At 31.5% G+C, this 20,473-nt stretch overlaps 2 protein-coding genes and 1 long non-coding RNA gene across 4 annotated transcripts; 2 read left to right on the top strand and 1 right to left on the bottom strand.

Moving 5' to 3' along the window:
* Nucleotides 1-3,097: 3,097 nt before the first annotated feature.
* On the top strand, nt 3,098-9,415 carry LOC141661480 (high mobility group B protein 9-like). Its single transcript, XM_074468497.1, has 6 exons — nt 3,098-3,402; nt 4,682-4,757; nt 7,269-7,446; nt 7,577-7,702; nt 8,282-8,559; nt 8,924-9,415. The coding sequence occupies exons 1-6, from the start codon at nt 3,182-3,184 to the stop codon at nt 9,311-9,313; spliced, it is 1,269 nt and encodes a 422-aa protein (XP_074324598.1). The 5' UTR covers nt 3,098-3,181; the 3' UTR covers nt 9,314-9,415.
* A 1,977-nt stretch (nt 9,416-11,392) lies between these two features.
* Nucleotides 11,393-13,822, top strand: LOC141660513 (uncharacterized). Its single transcript, XR_012549877.1, has 3 exons — nt 11,393-11,603; nt 11,800-11,951; nt 13,420-13,822. It is a non-coding gene; the product is annotated as an uncharacterized LOC141660513 (long non-coding RNA).
* Nucleotides 13,823-14,631: 809 nt separating this feature from the next.
* LOC141724000 (uncharacterized) lies at nt 14,632-20,060 on the bottom strand. 2 transcript variants are annotated; one of them, XM_074525984.1, is made up of 4 exons: nt 19,909-20,060; nt 17,355-17,964; nt 16,103-16,159; nt 14,632-14,870 (listed from the first exon to the last, which is right to left on the bottom strand). In XM_074525984.1, exons 2-3 carry the CDS (start codon nt 17,896-17,898, stop codon nt 16,137-16,139), a joined length of 567 nt encoding a protein of 188 aa, XP_074382085.1. In that variant the 5' UTR covers nt 17,899-17,964; nt 19,909-20,060; the 3' UTR covers nt 14,632-14,870; nt 16,103-16,136. The 2 variants fall into 2 exon arrangements, with proteins under 2 accessions (XP_074382085.1, XP_074382086.1); XM_074525985.1 differs by having other exon boundaries at nt 19,864-19,951.
* Between the last annotated feature and the right edge of the window lie 413 nt (nt 20,061-20,473).

The raw sequence follows: 20,473 nt of genomic DNA, 5'->3' as shown, positions 1-20,473 counted from the left end.
TACAATCAAATCAAACTTTAATATCTCAAGTAACAGAAAACAAACTTTATTGAAACAATAAACTCTGTTACAGTATGGAACTGTTACCTCTCAGTGATGAACAAATATCACGAGAGCTGTTAGGGTTACAATGAATAATCTTCTCGAATATGATAACACTTATAGTGTAAACCCTATGTCTGTGTTTATATACTACACAGTTACAAGATAATCGCTAATTGATATGGAATATAATTCTGCTTCCTAAAATATATCAATCAGATATGTTTTCTTCCAAGTATTCTATTCTTCATATAACTCCTTCTTCATGCATATCTCTTCTTATGTTTATCTCGATCTTCTTTCCTTTAATCAGTTGCTGTCCTTATCTGAACGTCCTTCAGTACTTAAGTTCTGATATCCATCTTCTGATGATTATCTCCTGATAATATAAGTACTGATATCTTTAAGTCCTGACTTCCAGTAAGTACTGATTTATCCTGTTTAAGTAAGATCTGAAAACTAAACATAAATCATATTAGCCATGACATTATCAAATATATCTAACAACTAACATTTTGTTACAATAATCAATCATGTTTTACTCTCAATCATGTGCGTAAAGATGATATACAAATTTATTTATTCTATTCAACCTTAAAATTATAATCATCTTAGTGAACTGGTTATACTGTTCAATATCGCCACAAATAGTATATGCTCAGAAATTCAATCTGAGCTCCATCTGAGGTGATTACCGAGTTTTATGAGGGTGAAGCTAGACCCGACAATTTTGGACACGACACGGTTTATACGACACAAAAATTTAGTGTATGTATTTTTTTAGGTCCACGACACGAAAGTACACGAACGCAAAAACGAACATGAAAGTACACGGTCAGTATTTAGTGTCGGTTTTATGTTTACTTTCCGAGAACACGACACGACACGAATTATACGATATAAATAAATGTTATAATTAAATATTATTTTCTTAATAAATATATGTATATTTATAATAAATATATGCATATTTATTTTTATTTTAGAATAGTATATGATTTCATAATATTGTATAGAATTATGACCTAAATATATATTTCATATTTTTTTACCTAAAAATCTTATATTTTTATATTTTTATTGAATTTAATTATATTAATATTCAATTTAACATGACGTACACGATAAGAAATGACACGAAATAAAAGTACACGAAACTTAAATATATGGATTTTGTATTTTGCATTAAATACACGAAATACGAGAATACATAACACGGAAATATTCTATACGAACGAATTGTCGGGTCTAGTTGAAGCTTCCACACTTGAAAGTAGGGGTGAGCAAAACCGGATATCCGGTCTGGTTTTAAAATTTAAACCGAATATTCGGTTTTTCGGATTGCTAAAATTACATTTCGTACCCGGATCCGATTTCACCGGATATCCAGATATTCGGATATTCTATTAAACCGGACCGAAAATCGGATTATCTGGATCCAATTAAAACTTTCATTTTTTTAGGAAAATTATGATTTACGGGATAAGTAATATAGATTCGATTTGTGAAATTAATGATGCATGAAACTATACTTTTGTCATCATATTATTAGTTGGAAAAAATGGTGATACGTAAATTAATTTAATATAAATATCGATTGTAACTTAGCGAACATAATCAATATAAACATATTTTTTATTGCACACTTATATTAAATTTGTTATTATCTAGCTTTTAGAATACTCGTTAAACATAAATTATTACTTTTTACTATCACTCATGTCAAATTTGCAAGCCCGGTCAATGTAAACTTGTTAATATTGATATTACACACTTATATCAAATTTGTTGATGATACTAATGAAGGAACGATGAGTCAACTAGATATTAATCTGAAATTTTGAAAGTCCTAGAGAGAAACAGTCATAATGTCACTAAATATTCTTTTAAAAAAGATCGAGAGTAAATATAATTTATCATGTATTTATACCTATAATTTTTTTGTCATCATATTATTAGTTGAAAAAAATGGTGATACGTAAATTAATTTAATATAAATATCGATTGTAACTTAGCGAACATAATCAATATAAACATATTTTTTATTGCACACTTATATTAAATTTGTTATTATCTAGCTTTTAGAATACTCGTTAAACATAAATTATTATTTTTTACTATCACTCATGTCAAATTTGCAAGCCCGGTCAATGTAAACTTGTTAATATTGATATTACACACTTATATCAAATTTGTTGATGATACTAATGAAGGAACGATGAGTCAATTAGATATTAATCTGAAATTTTGAAAGTCCTAGAGAGAAACAGTCATAATATCACTAAATATTCTTTTAAAAAAGATCTAGAGTAAATATAATTTATCATGTATTTATACCTATATTTTTTTTGTCATCATATTAATAGTTGGAAAGAATGGTGATACGTAAATTAATTTAATATAAATATCGATTGTAACTTAGCGAACATAATCAATATAAACATATTTTTTATTGCATACTTATATTAAATTTGTTATTATCTAGCTTTTAGAATACTCGTTAAACATAAATTATTATTTTTTACTATCACTCATGTCAAATTTGCAAGCCCGGTCAATGTAAACTTGTTAATATTGATATTACACACTTATATCAAATTTGTTGATGATACTAATCAAGGAACGATGAGTCAATCAGATATTAATCTGAAATTTTGAAAGTCCCAGAGAAAAACAGTCATAATGTCACTAAATATTCTTTTAAAAAAGATCTAGAGTAAATATAATTTATCATGTATCTATACCTATAATTTTTTATTATTATAAAAAGTAAAAACTGAATCGGATCCAGATATCCGGTTTTCTGAAAAATTGTGATCCGGATCCAAATCTGAATCTATATAAAAAAACCGGATCAAATATTCAGTCCAAATTATTCGAATCAGATATTTTAATTATCGGATTTTTTGAACCGGATATCGGATTGAAAATTTGGATAATCCGATTTTAAGATTTTTATTCTCACCTGCTTGAAAATTGAAACTGCAAATACACAACACGTGTGCTCTACAAAACGGTCCCACCAAGATCGTGGCAAATTTGGTCATATGGGGAACTCTCGAAACACTAAGAAAAGAATGAAGCGAAAATCTCCCCTCTTGTCCTACCGATTGTGTTTGAACAAGACTCCATAGTCAAAATGCAAGAAAATAAAGAGGAAGATAAAGGGACAGTGGCTGCAGAAAACCAAATGGACGGCTGTGATGACACGAAGGATGTTGCATGTGATGTTCCGGCACCCGTTGATGACTCGTTGACAGAGAAGGTTGTGGCCAAGATTACGAACGTGAAGCTTTCTTCTGAGGATGACTTCTATGAAAAGCTTACTAGGTTTTATGATTCATCTGGACTTACTCTAATGTAAGTTATAATTTTATATTTCGACACTGCTCGAGTCGTGTATACTTCTACTATGCTTGCTTGCTGCTTACTTTAGTTCATACTTCATAATATTGGGGATTGATGAAATTATTTACTACTGCTTTAGAGTCCAGTGGGCTTAAGTTTTGTAGATTGTTGCAGATTGGGAAACCCTTTTCTATAATTAAAACTAAAGTAGACTTTTTTCTACATAGAAAACGAAAATGAATGATATACATACGGCTACACCTTGCGAGGAGAAGATAGATTTCTTCTTGTTCCTCCTTTCTTTGTTTTCGATTTTTCTTTTTAATTTTTAATATTTTTTGTTGTGTGAGCACAACTAAATAAACCTCAGCTTAGTTGGGACTGCATGATTCTTCCTGTAGGCAATATGGGAATTGTAAAACATCACTCTCTGGACAAATAAAATGAGATGGTTAAAGTGGCCATCATTTGTATTGCTTGACGGTAGAGCTGGCCAAACGAACGGTTTAGCTCGGCACGATCGCAATTCGGCTCGCCAAAAAATCGTCTAACTCGGATCGTCTCGTGCCGGGTCATTATTCGGCACAACCCGTGTAGGATAACAAACCGAATACGAAGAGGAAATTCTGAAACCGGAACCGGCCCGGAACTGGCCCGCCAGGACAGTATAAGAATTGGTGTGTTTGCTTTAGTCGGCTTGACACGCCACGTGCCGAATAATTCGCCTACAACTTCGTTTAACTATGAGTTAAATGCCGTAATGAATTGCAATTACTAGATCTTCAACTATGGTATCAAGATTATTATATGCCACGTATACAAAGAAATTTTCAAAATTTGGCAACCTGCTAATCCATGTGCTCCATGTGTCAGACTGTGTGTCACAGTAAGGTAAGTAAGTACAATACAAATAAATAATAAATAATATATATCCGTAGAAGAACCGGAAAAAGTAACCAGTTTATGCGCCAATTTGCGAGTTAAACCGCGAATAATTCGGAACGGAACTCTTTCTTCACGTCTTATCCATGAACCGTATAATTCGTTTAATTCGCGGGCCATTAACGATTTACTATTTTCATTGTTCGGCCCGGTTCGGCACGGACCGTTGTTCTTAACGGGCCGTTCACGAGTTTAATGGTGACTTAACCGGCCCGCCAAAAATTCGGCCCGGCACGCTTGGCCCGATCGTTTGGCCACCTCTACTTGACGGCTCTGTCTTTATTTAATGGTTGCACAGGCGCATATTTAATCATTTGTTTGTAGTTTGATGTTAATTAAAAAATGACAGCTTCAATTTCCGGAAGGCGAGAGTCAACCTGTATCATTTCTATAAAGAAGTGACTGAAAGAGGAGGATACTCTCAGGTACGACTGATCTTTATATATAGTACATAATGTTCTCCGTCTCCCTTTTTCACTAAGCTTGTTTGTAGTCTAAATTTGGTAATGTTGTTATGTTCTCGCTATTTAGCTGTCTGCTAGGGGCATCTCCAATAGGGCTGCCAAGAAAGGTGCGAGCATTTATGTGGCTTGACACTTTTGGGTGCCATCCTACCGGAATGTTCAGGTGCCCAATGGGTGCCAACTGCCAAGAGAAGTTAACAATTTAATTAGCAAAAACAAAAGGAGTTCATAACTTTTGAACCCTCAAAATGGCAAAAACATACTAAATGTTTATTTCACTCATGCTTCTTTTATTATTACTAATTTTTTATTTATGTAATATAAATTTAAAAGGATAAGTAATTAGTTGATGCATGGACCATTTTGGCACCTTATACAGGGGGTGCTAGGTGCTAACTGCTAACTTTTGAAGCTCAAAGTTGCTACATTTGTCATGCTTAAAAAAAATATTATTTTTATTGGCAATGTTTGGGGGTGCCTCTGTTAGAGACACTGAATCTATTTTGTGAACTTTTAAAGCCTGTTAATTGAAACAACTTCCTTTTTTTTTCTTTTCCACAGGCCTTATTTATCAGAGCTTCCACTTGATTTTTTTTGTTGTAAAACTATATTCTCTTTAGTAAATGAGCATATAGGGCACCGTACCTTGATATACCAGTACTTTTTAGGCGGATAATTCTAGCTGCATAAGTATTTAGCATATTAAAAGAAACTAAGCCATTGTTACTGAAATTCTGAAATGGTTACAAAATATATCGAATTGGTAGCGTAAATGGATATGCATATCTAGGATTGTGAACTACAACAAAAATTGAGGATTGAATGGACATTTATTCCTCTAGGGCTTCTTTTGATGCCTTGATCTACGGATTTGTTCAAAAGCACGGGTCTTAAAAAAGAATTCAATTAAGACTTAATAGATAATTAATTTTTTTTAAATAATACATGTAAAAATGTTAGAAATAGAGGTTTAAATGACCAAGAAATTATGTCCGAGAAATTTTAATGTCATGTTCAAATGAACTTGGTGTAAAATGAAGAAAGGTAAGCTTATGGAGATGATAAGAAAGCAGAGACGTTAAAGCGGCAGGTATGAATTAGAGAGTCTTTTGTAACTAGAGATAACAACCCTGATATAGGGGAAGAAAATTGCCAATCAGCGAAGCAGGGGTGCTAGTCCCTGTATATTTGACCCCGGCAAACAGTTAAAAGCAATGGTACCTTAAAGGTTCCTCTCATCTCATTTCTATTTGTGAGCATCAATATTTTCAAATTTTAATGCTACTTTAAGCTGGTTTATATTATTTCGACTGCCCGTAGTAATTTGAAACATAACATTGGTTACTTGTTAAATTCAAAAAAATTGGAAAAGCTATCAGATTGATGTGAGAAGAGAGATGTACTGGTCAGGGAACTTGTTTTTGGTAATGTTTAGTTTCAAGTAAAAGGTTCTACATTTTTTTCCTTGAACTTATAAGTTATAAGGTACTGTTTAGTTTAAAGTAGAGGTTCTACTTTTTTTCCTTGGACTTATAAGTTATCGTCTATGAAAGATTCAAGAAAGATTCAATTGAGTCGGCAGTTTACAGTAATAGTACTGCATTTAATTGTACAACTCTGCCAACTTCTTTGATCGCCCTTATGATGAAATAGGGCAGTAATGCAGAAATTTTAATAATTATCATCCTATAATATCATAATGTAAGTAATATAATCCTTCGGTAGATTATACATCAAAATAATATGGGACAAACCAACTAAATTTCATAGTTATTGACAAGACCTTGGAAATTTTAATCAGCTCTTTTGTAGAACTTCTTTGACATAATTACATGCATTGGGGTTCTTTCTTTGACAATTTTTTAATTATAGATTTGCATGTGTTCCATAATGCATCCTTTATACTTACGTAGCATTTGTATAGAACTTTGTTAGCTTATATACTTACATATACACTTCTTTCTTTTATTACAATCCAGTGTTTGAGATTGTTGATTTATATGCTAAAGAAATTTCCAACTGTCTAGATCGCTGCCCATTCCCAAGAATTATTCCTTTGGTCGATATATGCAGCACTGTTGTTAGCCAGATTTTAATGAAATCTCTCTCCCTCTTATATATGGAAAAAACTGTGCTTTTTATGTATATATATATATAATCAACACAAAGGATAGTAGCATCCATGTTCGACTATTTCTGAAATTTCAATAATATGAGTGTTAGTTCGACTTTGTTTGAATTCTCTATTGCTATAATTCGGAACAAGCATGTACCTGATATCAATTATCTTTGTGGCTTTCAGAAAAAATATCATATATCTTCGTCATAGTCTCGTAGAGGATAAGTGGCTGCTATTCTCTGGTTCCATTTTATTGAATTACTTCTGCAAAATTAAATTTTAATGGATATTTGACATGTAACGTTTTAGTAATATTTTCTTAATTTGACGGTCATCCTTTCACACTGTTTCAGGTAACTAAAGACGGGAAATGGCATGAAGTTGCATCTTCCTTAAATGCAGAAAGCGGTGTTATAATACCACTAAATTCAATTCAAATGCTTTACGCAAATCTCCTTCATCAGTTTGAGCAGACATACTACTATCGTACTAAAGTCAAAGAAGCTCAACCATTCAAAGCTGCTCCAACAGGTTTGTTTCATTATTTACAATGACCGTTCTATCTGTTTTTCCCCTGCATATTTTTATTAATTTATCTTTAGGTTGGAATATTTTTACTATGCTTACTCTTAATTAAACAATTATTCATTTATTTGTGCAGGTCGGTCTTCTTGTACCAATGAAAGCTTAGGCACACCAACAAAGAAGCAAAAGCATGATGTAAATGATGATGATAGTCTGGTAGAAAAAAGGGTTTCCCTGCAAAGCTCTTTCCAGTTGCCTACAGGTCTGTCATTCTTGTTTAGTGAATTAACTAAAACATATATTTGGTATGGTAAGCTGCAGGACTGCATTTTACAGTGATTTGAAACAGTACAACAAATTTGAGTCGCAATGTACTCTGACTAATATGCAGTAATACTTACTTTATGATCCGTAACTTACAGTAAACAAGTTCGACATTTAGTATGAAATCATTTAGTCGAGGCGAGTAATTTTAATTACTGTACGCATCTATAATCTTTATCTTCTAAAACATGCCAATTTTTCCGCTGAATTATTAATTGTTCTGTTGCGGAAAATTAATAGACATGGATTGTGCTACCCTTAGGAAAAGACTCTAAATTCTTGTTGTACTTGTTTAGATATGCGGTTTAAATTCATTACACTCCTAGGTACTAGTTGTGGTGTACGTGATTGAGTTCCAATTAAATTTGCATGCACTAGTGGTCATTTGAAAACAATAATTTAAACCAAGGTTACAAAGCAGAGTTGACATCATATCTTAACTATTAAAACTACATGTAATTAAGTGTAAATTGAACACTCCAGTAGTTCTTTTAATGTTGTATAAGAATTCAAGCAGTGATCAATTCAATGGAGAAGAACCCGTCGTTGAAAATGCCACCAGAAGAGACAAATTTAGTCCTGAAAACGCCATCAAAAGCCAAGGAAACTAAAAAGTCATCTTTGAAGGAAATGAAGCAACACCCAAATGCTCCACTGGGACTTAGAACGGCATATATGATCTTTCTCAGGATGGAATGTGAAAGATTAAAGATGATACATGGAAAGGGTTCACCAGGACAAATAAAAATCATGGCAAATGATGCATGGAAGCGGCTCTCGGAGCATGATCGACAGGTATACTTTACTTTTCTAGTAATAATGTGATACTCACTCCATTTAAAAATAAGTGTTGCTTTGACTTTCGGCACTTATTTTAAGGTCTAAAAAAAGTGACTTCCACACATTATTTTTTACAATTTTTTTATTGAATAGAAATATAACGTGCAGAAAGTCAAAGCGACACTTATTTTAAATGAATGGAGTATTAGAAAAACAGTAAAAAATTAATACTACCCTTCTGTGCTTTGCTAATTCATACGCAAACGATAATTTGAACCAAATAATCTAAGAGAGCCATTCATTTGCTGAATATATATTTGGAAAATTTCTTTGGCCCATTTAATTGTTTAATCTGCAAGTTACTACATATGTATTGCAGCCATACATCGAGGCAAGTAAAAGAGACAAGGAAAGATATACACGACAGATGGCTGAGTTCATGATTGCGCAGGATCAGATAGCAGTAACTCATAGCGTGTCAGCTACAGCTAGTACAAACTTAACTAATGTAAATAAGGTTGCATTACCTTCTTTGCAAACTGACAGTGATCAGCATCCGACTTTATCAGATGATGCATACCATATAACTTTACCAAATGATGACAGTGACAAAGTTGTTACGTCCCATAAAGAGTTAGCTGCTGACATTATGAAGAAAGCCGCATCATACGATCCTACATTTCATGAAGAGTTAGCTGCTGATGTTATGCAGAAAGCAGAAGCAGATTATCCCACATTTCAGATCAACGGGGATGGGTCCACTTGCTGAGTCGGTGGAGAAGGAATTCTTGGAGTGGTGATTTTGACAGTGAAATGGTTACTATATGTGTTAGTAGATGCTACATATTATGTAATTCTGTAGATCTGTGTAATTATACTTGTAACCAGTACGTTTTATTTTGTTAAAGTTGAAACTTGATGTTGAAGTGGTTTGTTATCAATTATCATCATGTTTTGTCGTTGCTACTTGCTGCATTAGAAGACGGTTTAGTTTTACTTATTATTATGGATTTTTTTAGTGTGTTTCATAGACACACGCCAAGAAAGTGTGATATATGAGTAGTAAAAATTTAATTGGTGGACAGCTCATTAATAATGATGGACCGTGCATATACAAAAATTTCCACCAATCAAATTTTTACAACTAATTTATCACATTTTTTTAGGATGTTCTCATGAGCACAAACTAGACAAACCTATTATGGTTACCAGTACAATCTTATTTTGTATACCGTAGGAGAGCGATTGAATTAAGAGTTGATTAATAAGTTTATACAGAATGTTGCTAACATTTTAATCCTCCTATTAAAATGTGTAATACACGACGACACATGGTTAATACAAAATTGTACAAAAAAAATTAGAATGAGATATATTCATAAATATAATGATAAATGGGATATATTAATTAATCAGTTTTTCAAATTAGACATACTAATAAAAACATTTTAATAAGTTTTATGTACTTTCAATATACTTTTGTCAGTGAAGTAACACGTGAGATACTCATTTGTCAGTGGAGTATCTAAAATTTTAAAATATTATTTTTATTTTTAGAAAAATATTTAAAAAATAAAAGTGATGCTTCACCGGAAGAGGAGTATCAGGACCGATACTTCACTGACAGAGTAATCTATTGACAAAAGAGTATTATCGTGATACTCCATTGAAAGTGTCATATCATTTTGATATTCCAGTATCTGGTGATTTTTTTTGGAATGGGTATTTTGGACAAAAGGATTGATCATTTTTTCAATAAACACTTGCACTGAGTAGAACAATTTTTGAAAAATGTAAGTCTTGTCAAAATGTTCCCAAATAATAAATTGTCGTATTGTTATTGCCCGTATTTTATTAATAAAATGAACCTTAGCAGTAAAATATCATTCACACTAATGAAATAATAAACGTCAAATGAAATAATAAACGTCAAGTGCCATTTAAGAAAATTTCAAATTTTTGGTATCATATTCAAAATATGTAATATTGTTTATGAAAACAGGCCTAAGGTGAAATTCTATTCTCGATCATCTGTTAGTGGTGATATTCTATTCTAGCTTCAGTGAACTCATATTTTGAGCAATGCTACATGTCTATATTTAGAAACATTATAAAGGACATTCAAAATATCATTTAATATATTTTTATTTTATATTAATTGTAAAAAATTTATGTTTCAGTAATATTTGATATTTTTTTAAAAAAATATATGTATTTAACAATTTTTAAAAATATAAAAAAAAAACTCACAAATTTATCATAATTTAGTACATTTTAATAATTAATAAGTTAAATGGTTTTTCTTATTATTTTTGGGATAAATTCATTGACTTACATAATCTACTTTATATTTTAAAAGAATATTTGTCTGTAATCTTGTTAATACTCCTCCAGGCGAGATCTCTCAGATTTCGAAATGTGTTTTCGTCAAAAAAAAAAACTCCTCTTTGTGTTTGCCTTTTGCCATTTAGAATAAGTCCAAGAGTGTATTAAAAAATACCTTAAAAATATTATAAAATATGATATCCTAATCATTTAGGACAATATTTTCATGTATATACTTCAACAACAATATCTTATAGTTGTGTCTTAGCATTAAAATAATATTATATTTTAATTATATAATATTATATTTGCATTATATTTGGAGTGAATGTAAAATATAAGAGAGAAGATATGTGTAAAAAAAAGGAAGTAAATTCTTTATTAAAAAAATTGAAATAAGGTATCTCTAGTAAAGCCTTAAAAATGAGATATCCTGGTATTTTAAGATATCCTTAGGATATTGTCTAATTAATCAAAATGCCTTAAATTATAGTTTAGGAAAACAATTTAAGTCACTATTCAGTTGCGAGGAGAAATGTGTACTCAACAAAAAAAAGTTCCGGATTCGCGTCGGGTCAAGATTTTACTCATTTTGTCGACCTCAACTTGTGAAAAATCTCGCTACAAAATGGCTGGGAAGCAACTTGCATCAATGAACTCAAGATTTTTGTCTAAACACTCTTATTTTCCTTCAAATTTCAGAAGCTTTTCCTCCAAATCAACCCCTTATCAAGGTAATTTTTCCTTATTCCTCTTTGTATATGGTTATCTGTTATAAAGTTCACATTTTTGTGTGTGTGTGTATGTGTATGTGTATCTGTTGTAAAGTTTACATTTTTATGTGTATGTGTATGTGTATATGTTTACATTTTTGGTAATTTATGTGGGAAACTGAAGATGGGTATTTTATTTAATGGTTAAAATGTGTAGTGAAAGTTGGGATACCAGAGTTCTTGAAGGGTGTTGGAAAAGGAGTGGAAAACTATGTAGAGAAGCTTGAAAATGGGATTGGTGATTTTCAGAAGCTGCTCGTTACTCGTACGCTCAAGCTCAAGCAACTCGGTGTTGAATCTTGCAAACATGTAATTTTTTTCCAAAAAGCCCTTTTTTAATTGCTGTTTACTCTAAACTTAATGATTTTCTTGAATTTGTTTTTCTATATGTCATGTAATGTATAACTTAGTAAAGTATGTGCTACTTCCTGTGATCGTGTTTAAAATGTTTATAATGATGACTGCCTGGAGTAAAAACTGAATATTACTTCCTGTGACTTTGTTTAAACTGCTTATGATGATGACTGCCAAGAGTAAAAACTGAATATAAGGAAAGAGAACTTCTTGCATATCAACTCTTAAACGCAATTATATAAAATACTAGGCGACATTCTTTTTTCGATAAGAGCTGTTTTTTATTTTTCTGTTTACGTATATTACTTTGCAGATATATTTAGGTGATTATTTCATACTAGCATCAAGGTTCCTGCCTCAGATAGGTTACTGTATCAGTCTACTGATAGTAAAATTTCATAATGATCATCATTAAGGGCATGTCATAAATTTTATATCACGCTTTATGTTTTTCACTATTAAAATATTGGTTTGCCCATTTCTGCAGATAATTGTGTGGTAGTTGCAAACGTTTAACTGATATTATCTGTATTTTTCCATAAAAAGCTAGGTTGAGTATATCACATATCTTAATGTATGATTATGCTCCCTCCATTCCCAGTTACTTGACCGGGATTAGTTTTTACCATTCTTTTTAACCTTTCTTTTTTAAGGAAAAAAATTGAAAAAGTGGACTTTCCGCTTAGTAAGATATAGCATAGAAGGATTGGCATAGTTTATAATATTTACAATATATTGATGGATCATTGATTTTGAAATGTTCATTGTTACATGATACATACTTTATACTTGCATCTTTCAGTTAGGCTTTTTTTGTCTTTTTTGTACACCCTGGTGTCAAAACAGATAGCACTATAAAATTTTGGCTTGTTGATCAGTTAGATGGTTATGTGTATAGCACCTTTAGTGCTTAAGGTTGTGTTCACTTGGTGAGAATTGAATGAAAAATTTTGAACAAAATTTAGGGAGAAAGAAAGGATGTAAGGGAGGATGGCAAGCAAACATGAGGTAGCAGAATTTTTTATGGCGAAGATTATAGGAAAAGTTAGGAAGAAGGGGAATGGAGGTAGCATAAATCTTCTATGATGAAAATATTGGGAAAAGTGAGGAAGAAGGTTAATTGAGCATTCCCTCCAAAATTCGTGGGACAGAGTTTCAGTCTAAATTGCGAGAAATATTATGAAATTATTTATAAAAATTATAACATTCTTTTCATACTAGAGTACAAATCTTATTCCATTCTCTCCCAATTACATTTCATCCAAGTGAACACAACTTTAGAGTTTTACCTTATAGCTTAAATTAATCAAAGTTAAATAACTGTATCTGTTGCCTTTGTGATTATTGATTTTCTGTATCTAATTATGCATCTTGTTCGATGTTCTGTGTAAGAGTCACTTAATAATCTGCTTTGCTGTTTCAGAGAAAACTGATATTAAAATATACCCACAAATACAAGTTGGGTCTGTGGAGGCCTCGAGCTGAACCTGTGAAGACTCAGTGAATTCAAGAATGTGATTTCGTCCATGGTCATTGTTCTCCAAATACCGAGTCTTAGATTTTTGGGAATCTCAATTTGTAGTCTTATTATTCATTTTAATTAAGCTCATGGGGAGAATTATCTGTTAATTGTCTGGATTTGATTTTGCTGCATGTAAGCAAAGATTTGATGACCTAGCAAAGAGAACTAAAAAAGGATTTAGAATTTCTTTGTGTCCTTTAGCTATGATGATAGTTAAATTTAGACTAGCAATAATATTTATGTATTAATGGATTTGATTAATCTCATTTACTCAACTAGCTAATCCATTCAATGCTTGAATCCTCATTGACGATGTGAGATATATATGTATCCCTTACAGTAATTTGTTTGGCACGAAGTACTCCTTCATGTTCAAGCTTAGCATAGAAGTTACAGGCGCAAATTTACAACAGAAGTGTATGTTTTAGTAGATGAGCGGATATGCATATGCATCCCTCAAAGCAGGTGAGCAGTTTACAACATATGTCAAATCAAGGATAAAGTGATCTCCTAGTTCACTATTTTCCTTTGAACTCTTTTCCTTTAGTATTGTACATGCATAAAATTCTAAAGACATAATTTTATTCTCATAATTTTATTCTCATCCAATTTCTCTGCCAAGAGATGAATCAGTTTTGGCCTTTTGAACAAAAATTCCCTACTATCAAAAGATGTATCAATTTTTGCCTCATGGCTCTAACTCAGATTTCTTGGCTAGAAGATAAATCGTTTTTTACCTGGTCTGATACTAAGGGTCTCATACATTTTGGTATTCAAGGTTACTACTGCTTCAAGATGAACAAGGTCTCATACATTTGGTATGATTTACTTAAGGTTAATAAATTTTTGGAAACAAAGACAACCAAATTCTTCAAGATAAACAGCGTTGAAAGATTTCAAATCTGTAACTATCAATTCATGTTTCAAAAATTCACAAAAGAGAATAATGAGCAAATAATAGAGATGTAGAAGAATTTGCGGCGAAAAAGGTCTAAATATAAAATTATGTATGTATTGATACCCCGATTTTTCTTTCATATTAGAACATTAAGTATTTGTAAATTATCTGGCAGACACTTCTTATCTTGTTCTCAGTCACTCAGTAACTTTGAGTCAGCAAAAAAGTAAAAGACTAAAATGCAAATTAAAATAATGGATTTACAGAAACTGGCCTCTGTTCATAGCAACCATAGATTCACAGTTTTGTAAACTATTGTCAACATCTTTAAAACCTATTCTGCAAAACTTAAATGATTTAGCACCATTACTACAAATCTGCAAAGCTACTAGAATATCAACTTCAGCAGAAGCGCATTGTCCAAACTTTTGAGGCTGATAACAATCAAAGTTTTCTGCAGTATGAATAAAAAAATTGAAAAGGTCAACATTTTTGTAAGACAAATAAATCATAGTCACAACTACAGATTATACGTGATCACCATATGACATTGGAAATCAAGAAAATATCATGAATGACCATTTCATGCTTCAACTGGCCACAAATTCAATCCGCACTATATTTGTAAGCTAATAAAGTTGTTAAAAATAAATTGAATACACAGCCATTATATAATACAACTTATTTTTCATAGTTAGGTGCAATATGAAATACTTTTTACTAATTATTTATTTTTTTATAATTATGATCATAATTATATATGAGAGAAATGGCCCTGAGTTTAACCTTAGAGACCTTACTCGAGGTTAAATGAATTTTCAGTATAAAAAGTGAATTGGAAATTTTTGTAATAATATAACACACCCTCCTGTATTTACAAAGATAGCCCTGCTCTTACATTCATTTTATCTTAACCTCAGCGAGGGTGAATTCAGAGCCATCAACCCTATAGACTGTATTAAGTAACACTATTTTAATTTGGCATAACTAATTTAGATATTTTAATAAATCTGTTTCATATTTTATTTAAGTTACATAATGATTAATACTTGATATAAAAGAAAGATGGGAGAATGAGAAATCAAGGGAGAGAGAGTTAATGGGAGGACAGAAAGAGAAAATGAGGATTCGAGAGAATTAGTGGAGGAAGAGAAAGTAATTTATATTTAATAGTAATTTTTTTATAATATAAAATAAATTAGTGAAAACACATAAGCAACAGCTTTAAAGAAGAGAAAGACATGTGTCCAACTTTAATTAAGAGCGTGACATCCATTTGCAACGAGGTGTCATGTGCCTAGTTTGTTGGTTTTAGTGCAAGGTAGATATTATCTGAACCATTGTTGTGTTAATGTAGGTAGTTGACTGCATAACTGCTTACAATAAAATTCTTTCATATGGAAAGATATATATCATTCCCTGATGGAACTAAGCTCTAACATCTTTTGTATATACATGCATACTAAAGAAGAAGATGCTTGAAGATTTTTTTCATAATTAAAAAAGGAAAAAAACTGTAAACCTTGTCGCAATTTTCTTTGCAATATATGTAAAAGATATATATGGTAAAATTCTCTTTAAACGGAAATATATGTAGGAGATAGGTAATGAACAATAGCTTGTGCATCATCTGTAACAAAATTTTGAGAATCAAACTTATGAAGATAAAATGTTACAGATATATACCTGAGCTAATGACAAAGAACACTCTTCATTTGAGTCATACGCGAGAACCCAGAAGTCCTGAAAACCAACAATAATAAAACAGGCAACACAAAATACTTTTAACTACTTGGCGAAAAAATAACATATGGTTTAGCATCCAATTAGTTATTGGTAATACCAAACCATTAAATATTTTCTAATTCCGGATACCAGCATCACTGTTCTCATATATTGAACTATTCACTGTGGAGTACTTGAGTGTGCAATAAATGAATGCATCATCCAACAAAATTATGATAAGGTTTGCACAAAAATTTAATGCTCACATTCTGTTAGAAAACTAAAAACCCAAGATAAGGTTATTTTCTGCAACAGATTCACATGGATTTAGAGAACATGTAGTTTGTTACAAGTTGACAAACATATAGATTAATGTGTCGGTAGGTTTTGAAGTAAAAACGATTAGATCGTACAAGCTCAACCAAGTGTTCAGGCAGTAACAGCTGATCTGCACTTCCAACTCTAGACACAGTATCACATGCTTCCCTTAACCCGCACAGTGCCCTCTGTACTCCGAGTCTACTAAATTTAGCTATTTTTTAACAGTTTAAAGATTCAGATCCCAGCTTTTTCTTTAACACTTGCATCAACCAATATTTGCTCTCAGGTTAATTGATGTAAGATAGGATTCAAAAGGGTAATATTGAACCTAATCCGCAAACTTATCATCAAAATACTCAATTTACAATTCAACTTCATTTTATAATGAAAATTACAACAGTTTCGATACAGATCCTAAAACATAAGCAACAAATCCAATTCCAATAATAAGGAAGCTACTTCTAATTGATATCTACTCCGCAGTATTTATCAATCAAAAGATTTACATAAGAAAATATGATCATATTCTAGAATTTTTAAAAAAATGAATATATAACTTTTTAATAATAGCTTATCTAAATTCATGCTCTGCATTATTGGTCCTAGTGCGTGCTACACTTTTTCATATGATATCTTGATTAGAAGAAAATGATTAATGACATAAGTATTATATGCCCAGACCCGTATATAATAAAAATAATGGTGCAGATCATCTATAGAGTTGGACTTACGACTGTACAAGTAGTGACTTGTTTTCAAGTTGTGTCAAGTCTCTGAACTTCATTATAAAATCGGGACTGATAGGTAGTAGATAAACGTATTAACAAACTCCATGCCAGAACTAAGAATCAAAAATAATTGACAAAAAAAGTATAACTTTAGATGTACTGACCATGGAAGATGATTACAAGGCCGAAGATACAAGTTACAATCAGTGCAATAACATTCGAGCTAGATGATGATTCTTGCTCAGATCTCTTTTTCTTCAATTTATTCATTCGTTCAACCCTTCGACGCTTCAACCTAGCAAGCTCAGAAAATTCTTTTACATATTTCATATCAACAGCATCCAACAACGGACCTTTCGGAGGTCGAGGTGGTTTTGAAGGGTTTTTGCAATTTGAGGTTTTCTTCTTCTCTTTACTGATCTTCTTCTCCAGTGAATCAACAAAATTTTCGGCCAAGTGGTCTGATATTATATTAACATTATCAGCAGAAGCCCGGCCAGAAATGGACACTTCATCATATGAACTTAAGCCATTTCCAACCCTTGCAGACCTGTTTAATCCCACAAATCCGCTCCATGTCCTACGCAAGACTTTCTTCCCATGATCAGCACTAAGATCATGAACTATCCTTCCATCTTCCTCACTTGTATTCCCCCCACTTTCCAAATCAATATCAGTGTCACTTCCTTCAGAATCTAAATTACCCATTGTGGGGCCGAATTTCCCTCCTTACAATTGTTCAGGCTTACTAATATTCGACTTAATAACTGCACACTGTGACAAAAAAGAAAACATTAGGTAAATTCGTGAACCAAATCCAATCAAATCAAACATTCAGAACTCATTTTACAATGACATGAATCTATAAACCACCCATAAGGCCATAACTTATAAATGTAGTTAGCAGTCACCTATGATCTCACTGTAATTGTCAAGACTAATTGACAAGCACTATACAGATAAAGCGTAATAAGTAAAGAGGCAAAAGGGAAGCTTCAACCAGTCTAAGAATTTCTTTCACTTTAAACAGTATTTTAACTTTCAAGGTGTTCTGCTTCCAACAATGATAGACCAAAGAAATTGTTAAATAGACCATGCAAATCCCTAACTACACACACAGGTTAAACCTCAAAAACACATAAGAATTTTGTAGAAACATGTTCTTTAAGTTCAATCAAAACCTTAAAAAAAAGTCAGAATATTAAATGTGGCTACACTAATCCCTACAGGTTAATCATCAAATAGCTCACTTTTTCCAGTCCAATGTGTCAAGCGGATCACCCCGAAATTTTTGGTCTCTATTAAAACACTCAAAGATAAAATGTTGCGCTCTGTCAAAATTTTAAAATTTTGACGTTAAAATACACATTTTTTGTTAAATTATATGACATGGACCTAACCTGGAGCTGATAGGCAGTTGGTGTCGAATGTTGATATGGCAAAGAAAATATATGCTATTGAAATATTAATAAAATGAAAGAAAAATATAACAAAGAAAAAGACATATATATATATATACAACCTGACATATATATCCTACAGATAAACACAAGTGAGATCAATTGACACTTTCAAAACCCTAAATCCTTTAAAATTGAGTAAATGAGATGTATTAAACAACAATCAAAGATTATTTGTGGAATAAAAGAGTGTTGAGGTACGATTCTTTAACCCCCAGAAAGATGGCTAAAACATAGGGTTTTCATTAAGTAAGTTACAGGAATTATACAAATACGGTGATTCGAAGACATTAGTTGAGATTAGTGTTCAAGTCAATTGAAAAAGAAAATGGGTATGAAAAACCCTAATAACCCGATATAACCATATGTATAAGTGGGCCGAGTCTGACGTGGAAGGCCATTTCAGCAAAACTAGCCGTTAGATATACACATCAGCCTTTTCCGTTCATCAATTCTTAAAAACTTAACTGAGCGCAATATATTTCGCCTGTTAAGTGTTTAACAAAGACCAACAAATTCTGGGTGATCCGCTTGATATATTGAGTTGCAATAAGTGAGTTATTTGATAATTAACCCATATCTAACCTATGAACCTAAACAAAATTTATGCCCCATTTAATTTTCTCTCTGATCTGCCCAATTACATTTCTTCTTATTCTAGACACAGGAATCCAAACACTGTGCTCCGAGTATCTTATCAAAACATTTCGAGTAAACTGGTAAACCATATCTCCAAACACAAAATGCACACAACTTTAATCCAATAAAGCTTTAAACACAACTTCGCAAAATGAATAAGCCAAAACCAACACAAAACAGCACAAAAGCCCAAACTTTTCGTACTTCACACTTTCAAGAAACTATCTTTAACTTCACAGTGCATTCAAATTCAAATCATTTCCACTTTCAACGTAAAATACTTATTAATTAAGATAAATCCCCAATTCAAAACTCACAAAACCCAAGAAACTTCCCATTATAGTAATTTAAAAAAATAAATTTTCTAAATTAAACAGTAAAATTAGCCATAAGGGCACCTCAAAAACTAAAAAAACAGTGAGGAAAAAATAACAATTAAAACCCATCAAGTATAGTCAAAGACATAAGCTATTGAACAAATAACAAACCAAAATACATATAATTAACAATATATTAGCAATTACATCAACTAAATAAAGAATTAATACAAATATTAGAAACAAGATAAACTCACATTGGGATTGATAGAACGGATATAGGTAGAGTTGAAAAAGTTTACCTTAGATCACGCAGTAGTGTGTGTTTTTTTGTTTGAGAGAGATGACGGCTTCAATAACGCGCCGGCTTGGTATAAATATGTTTGACACGGCGTCGTTTATCAACTGACCTCTACATTTCGTTTTTTACTGCTGAACAGCTATGGTGGTAGTATAATTTCTCGCAAAATGTTTAATTACTTTTTTTTGGGGCTAAAATGACCGAACGAATAATAAAGGGGCGCAAAAATTTTCCATATTTCTTTTCCAAATTTTTTAAAATTTTCGCAATTTTCTATTTTTAAGAAAATTATTGAAAAACGAGGAAACATGTTACAAATTTACTTAAACAAAGAAAGTAGATATGCGAATACTTATCAATTTAGAATATATAACTCTTCTATCTAATCAAAGAATAATTATTAATAATATTATCGTCAACAAAAAATATATTATAAACACTTATATAAAATTAAATTTTTATTTTTATATAATTTTCAATATATGTACTATACATCATCTTTTATATATTATGATGTTAACAATTTATTTTTAACTACTTCATTAATATAAATTTTATGTGATTAT

This window comes from Apium graveolens, chromosome 5, assembly GCF_009905375.1.
Source record: "Apium graveolens cultivar Ventura chromosome 5, ASM990537v1, whole genome shotgun sequence".
Classification (NCBI taxonomy): Eukaryota; Viridiplantae; Streptophyta; class Magnoliopsida; order Apiales; family Apiaceae; genus Apium; species Apium graveolens.
The sequence above is the reverse complement of the archived record's forward strand: the minus strand, read 5'-3'. Positions and strand labels throughout refer to the sequence as shown.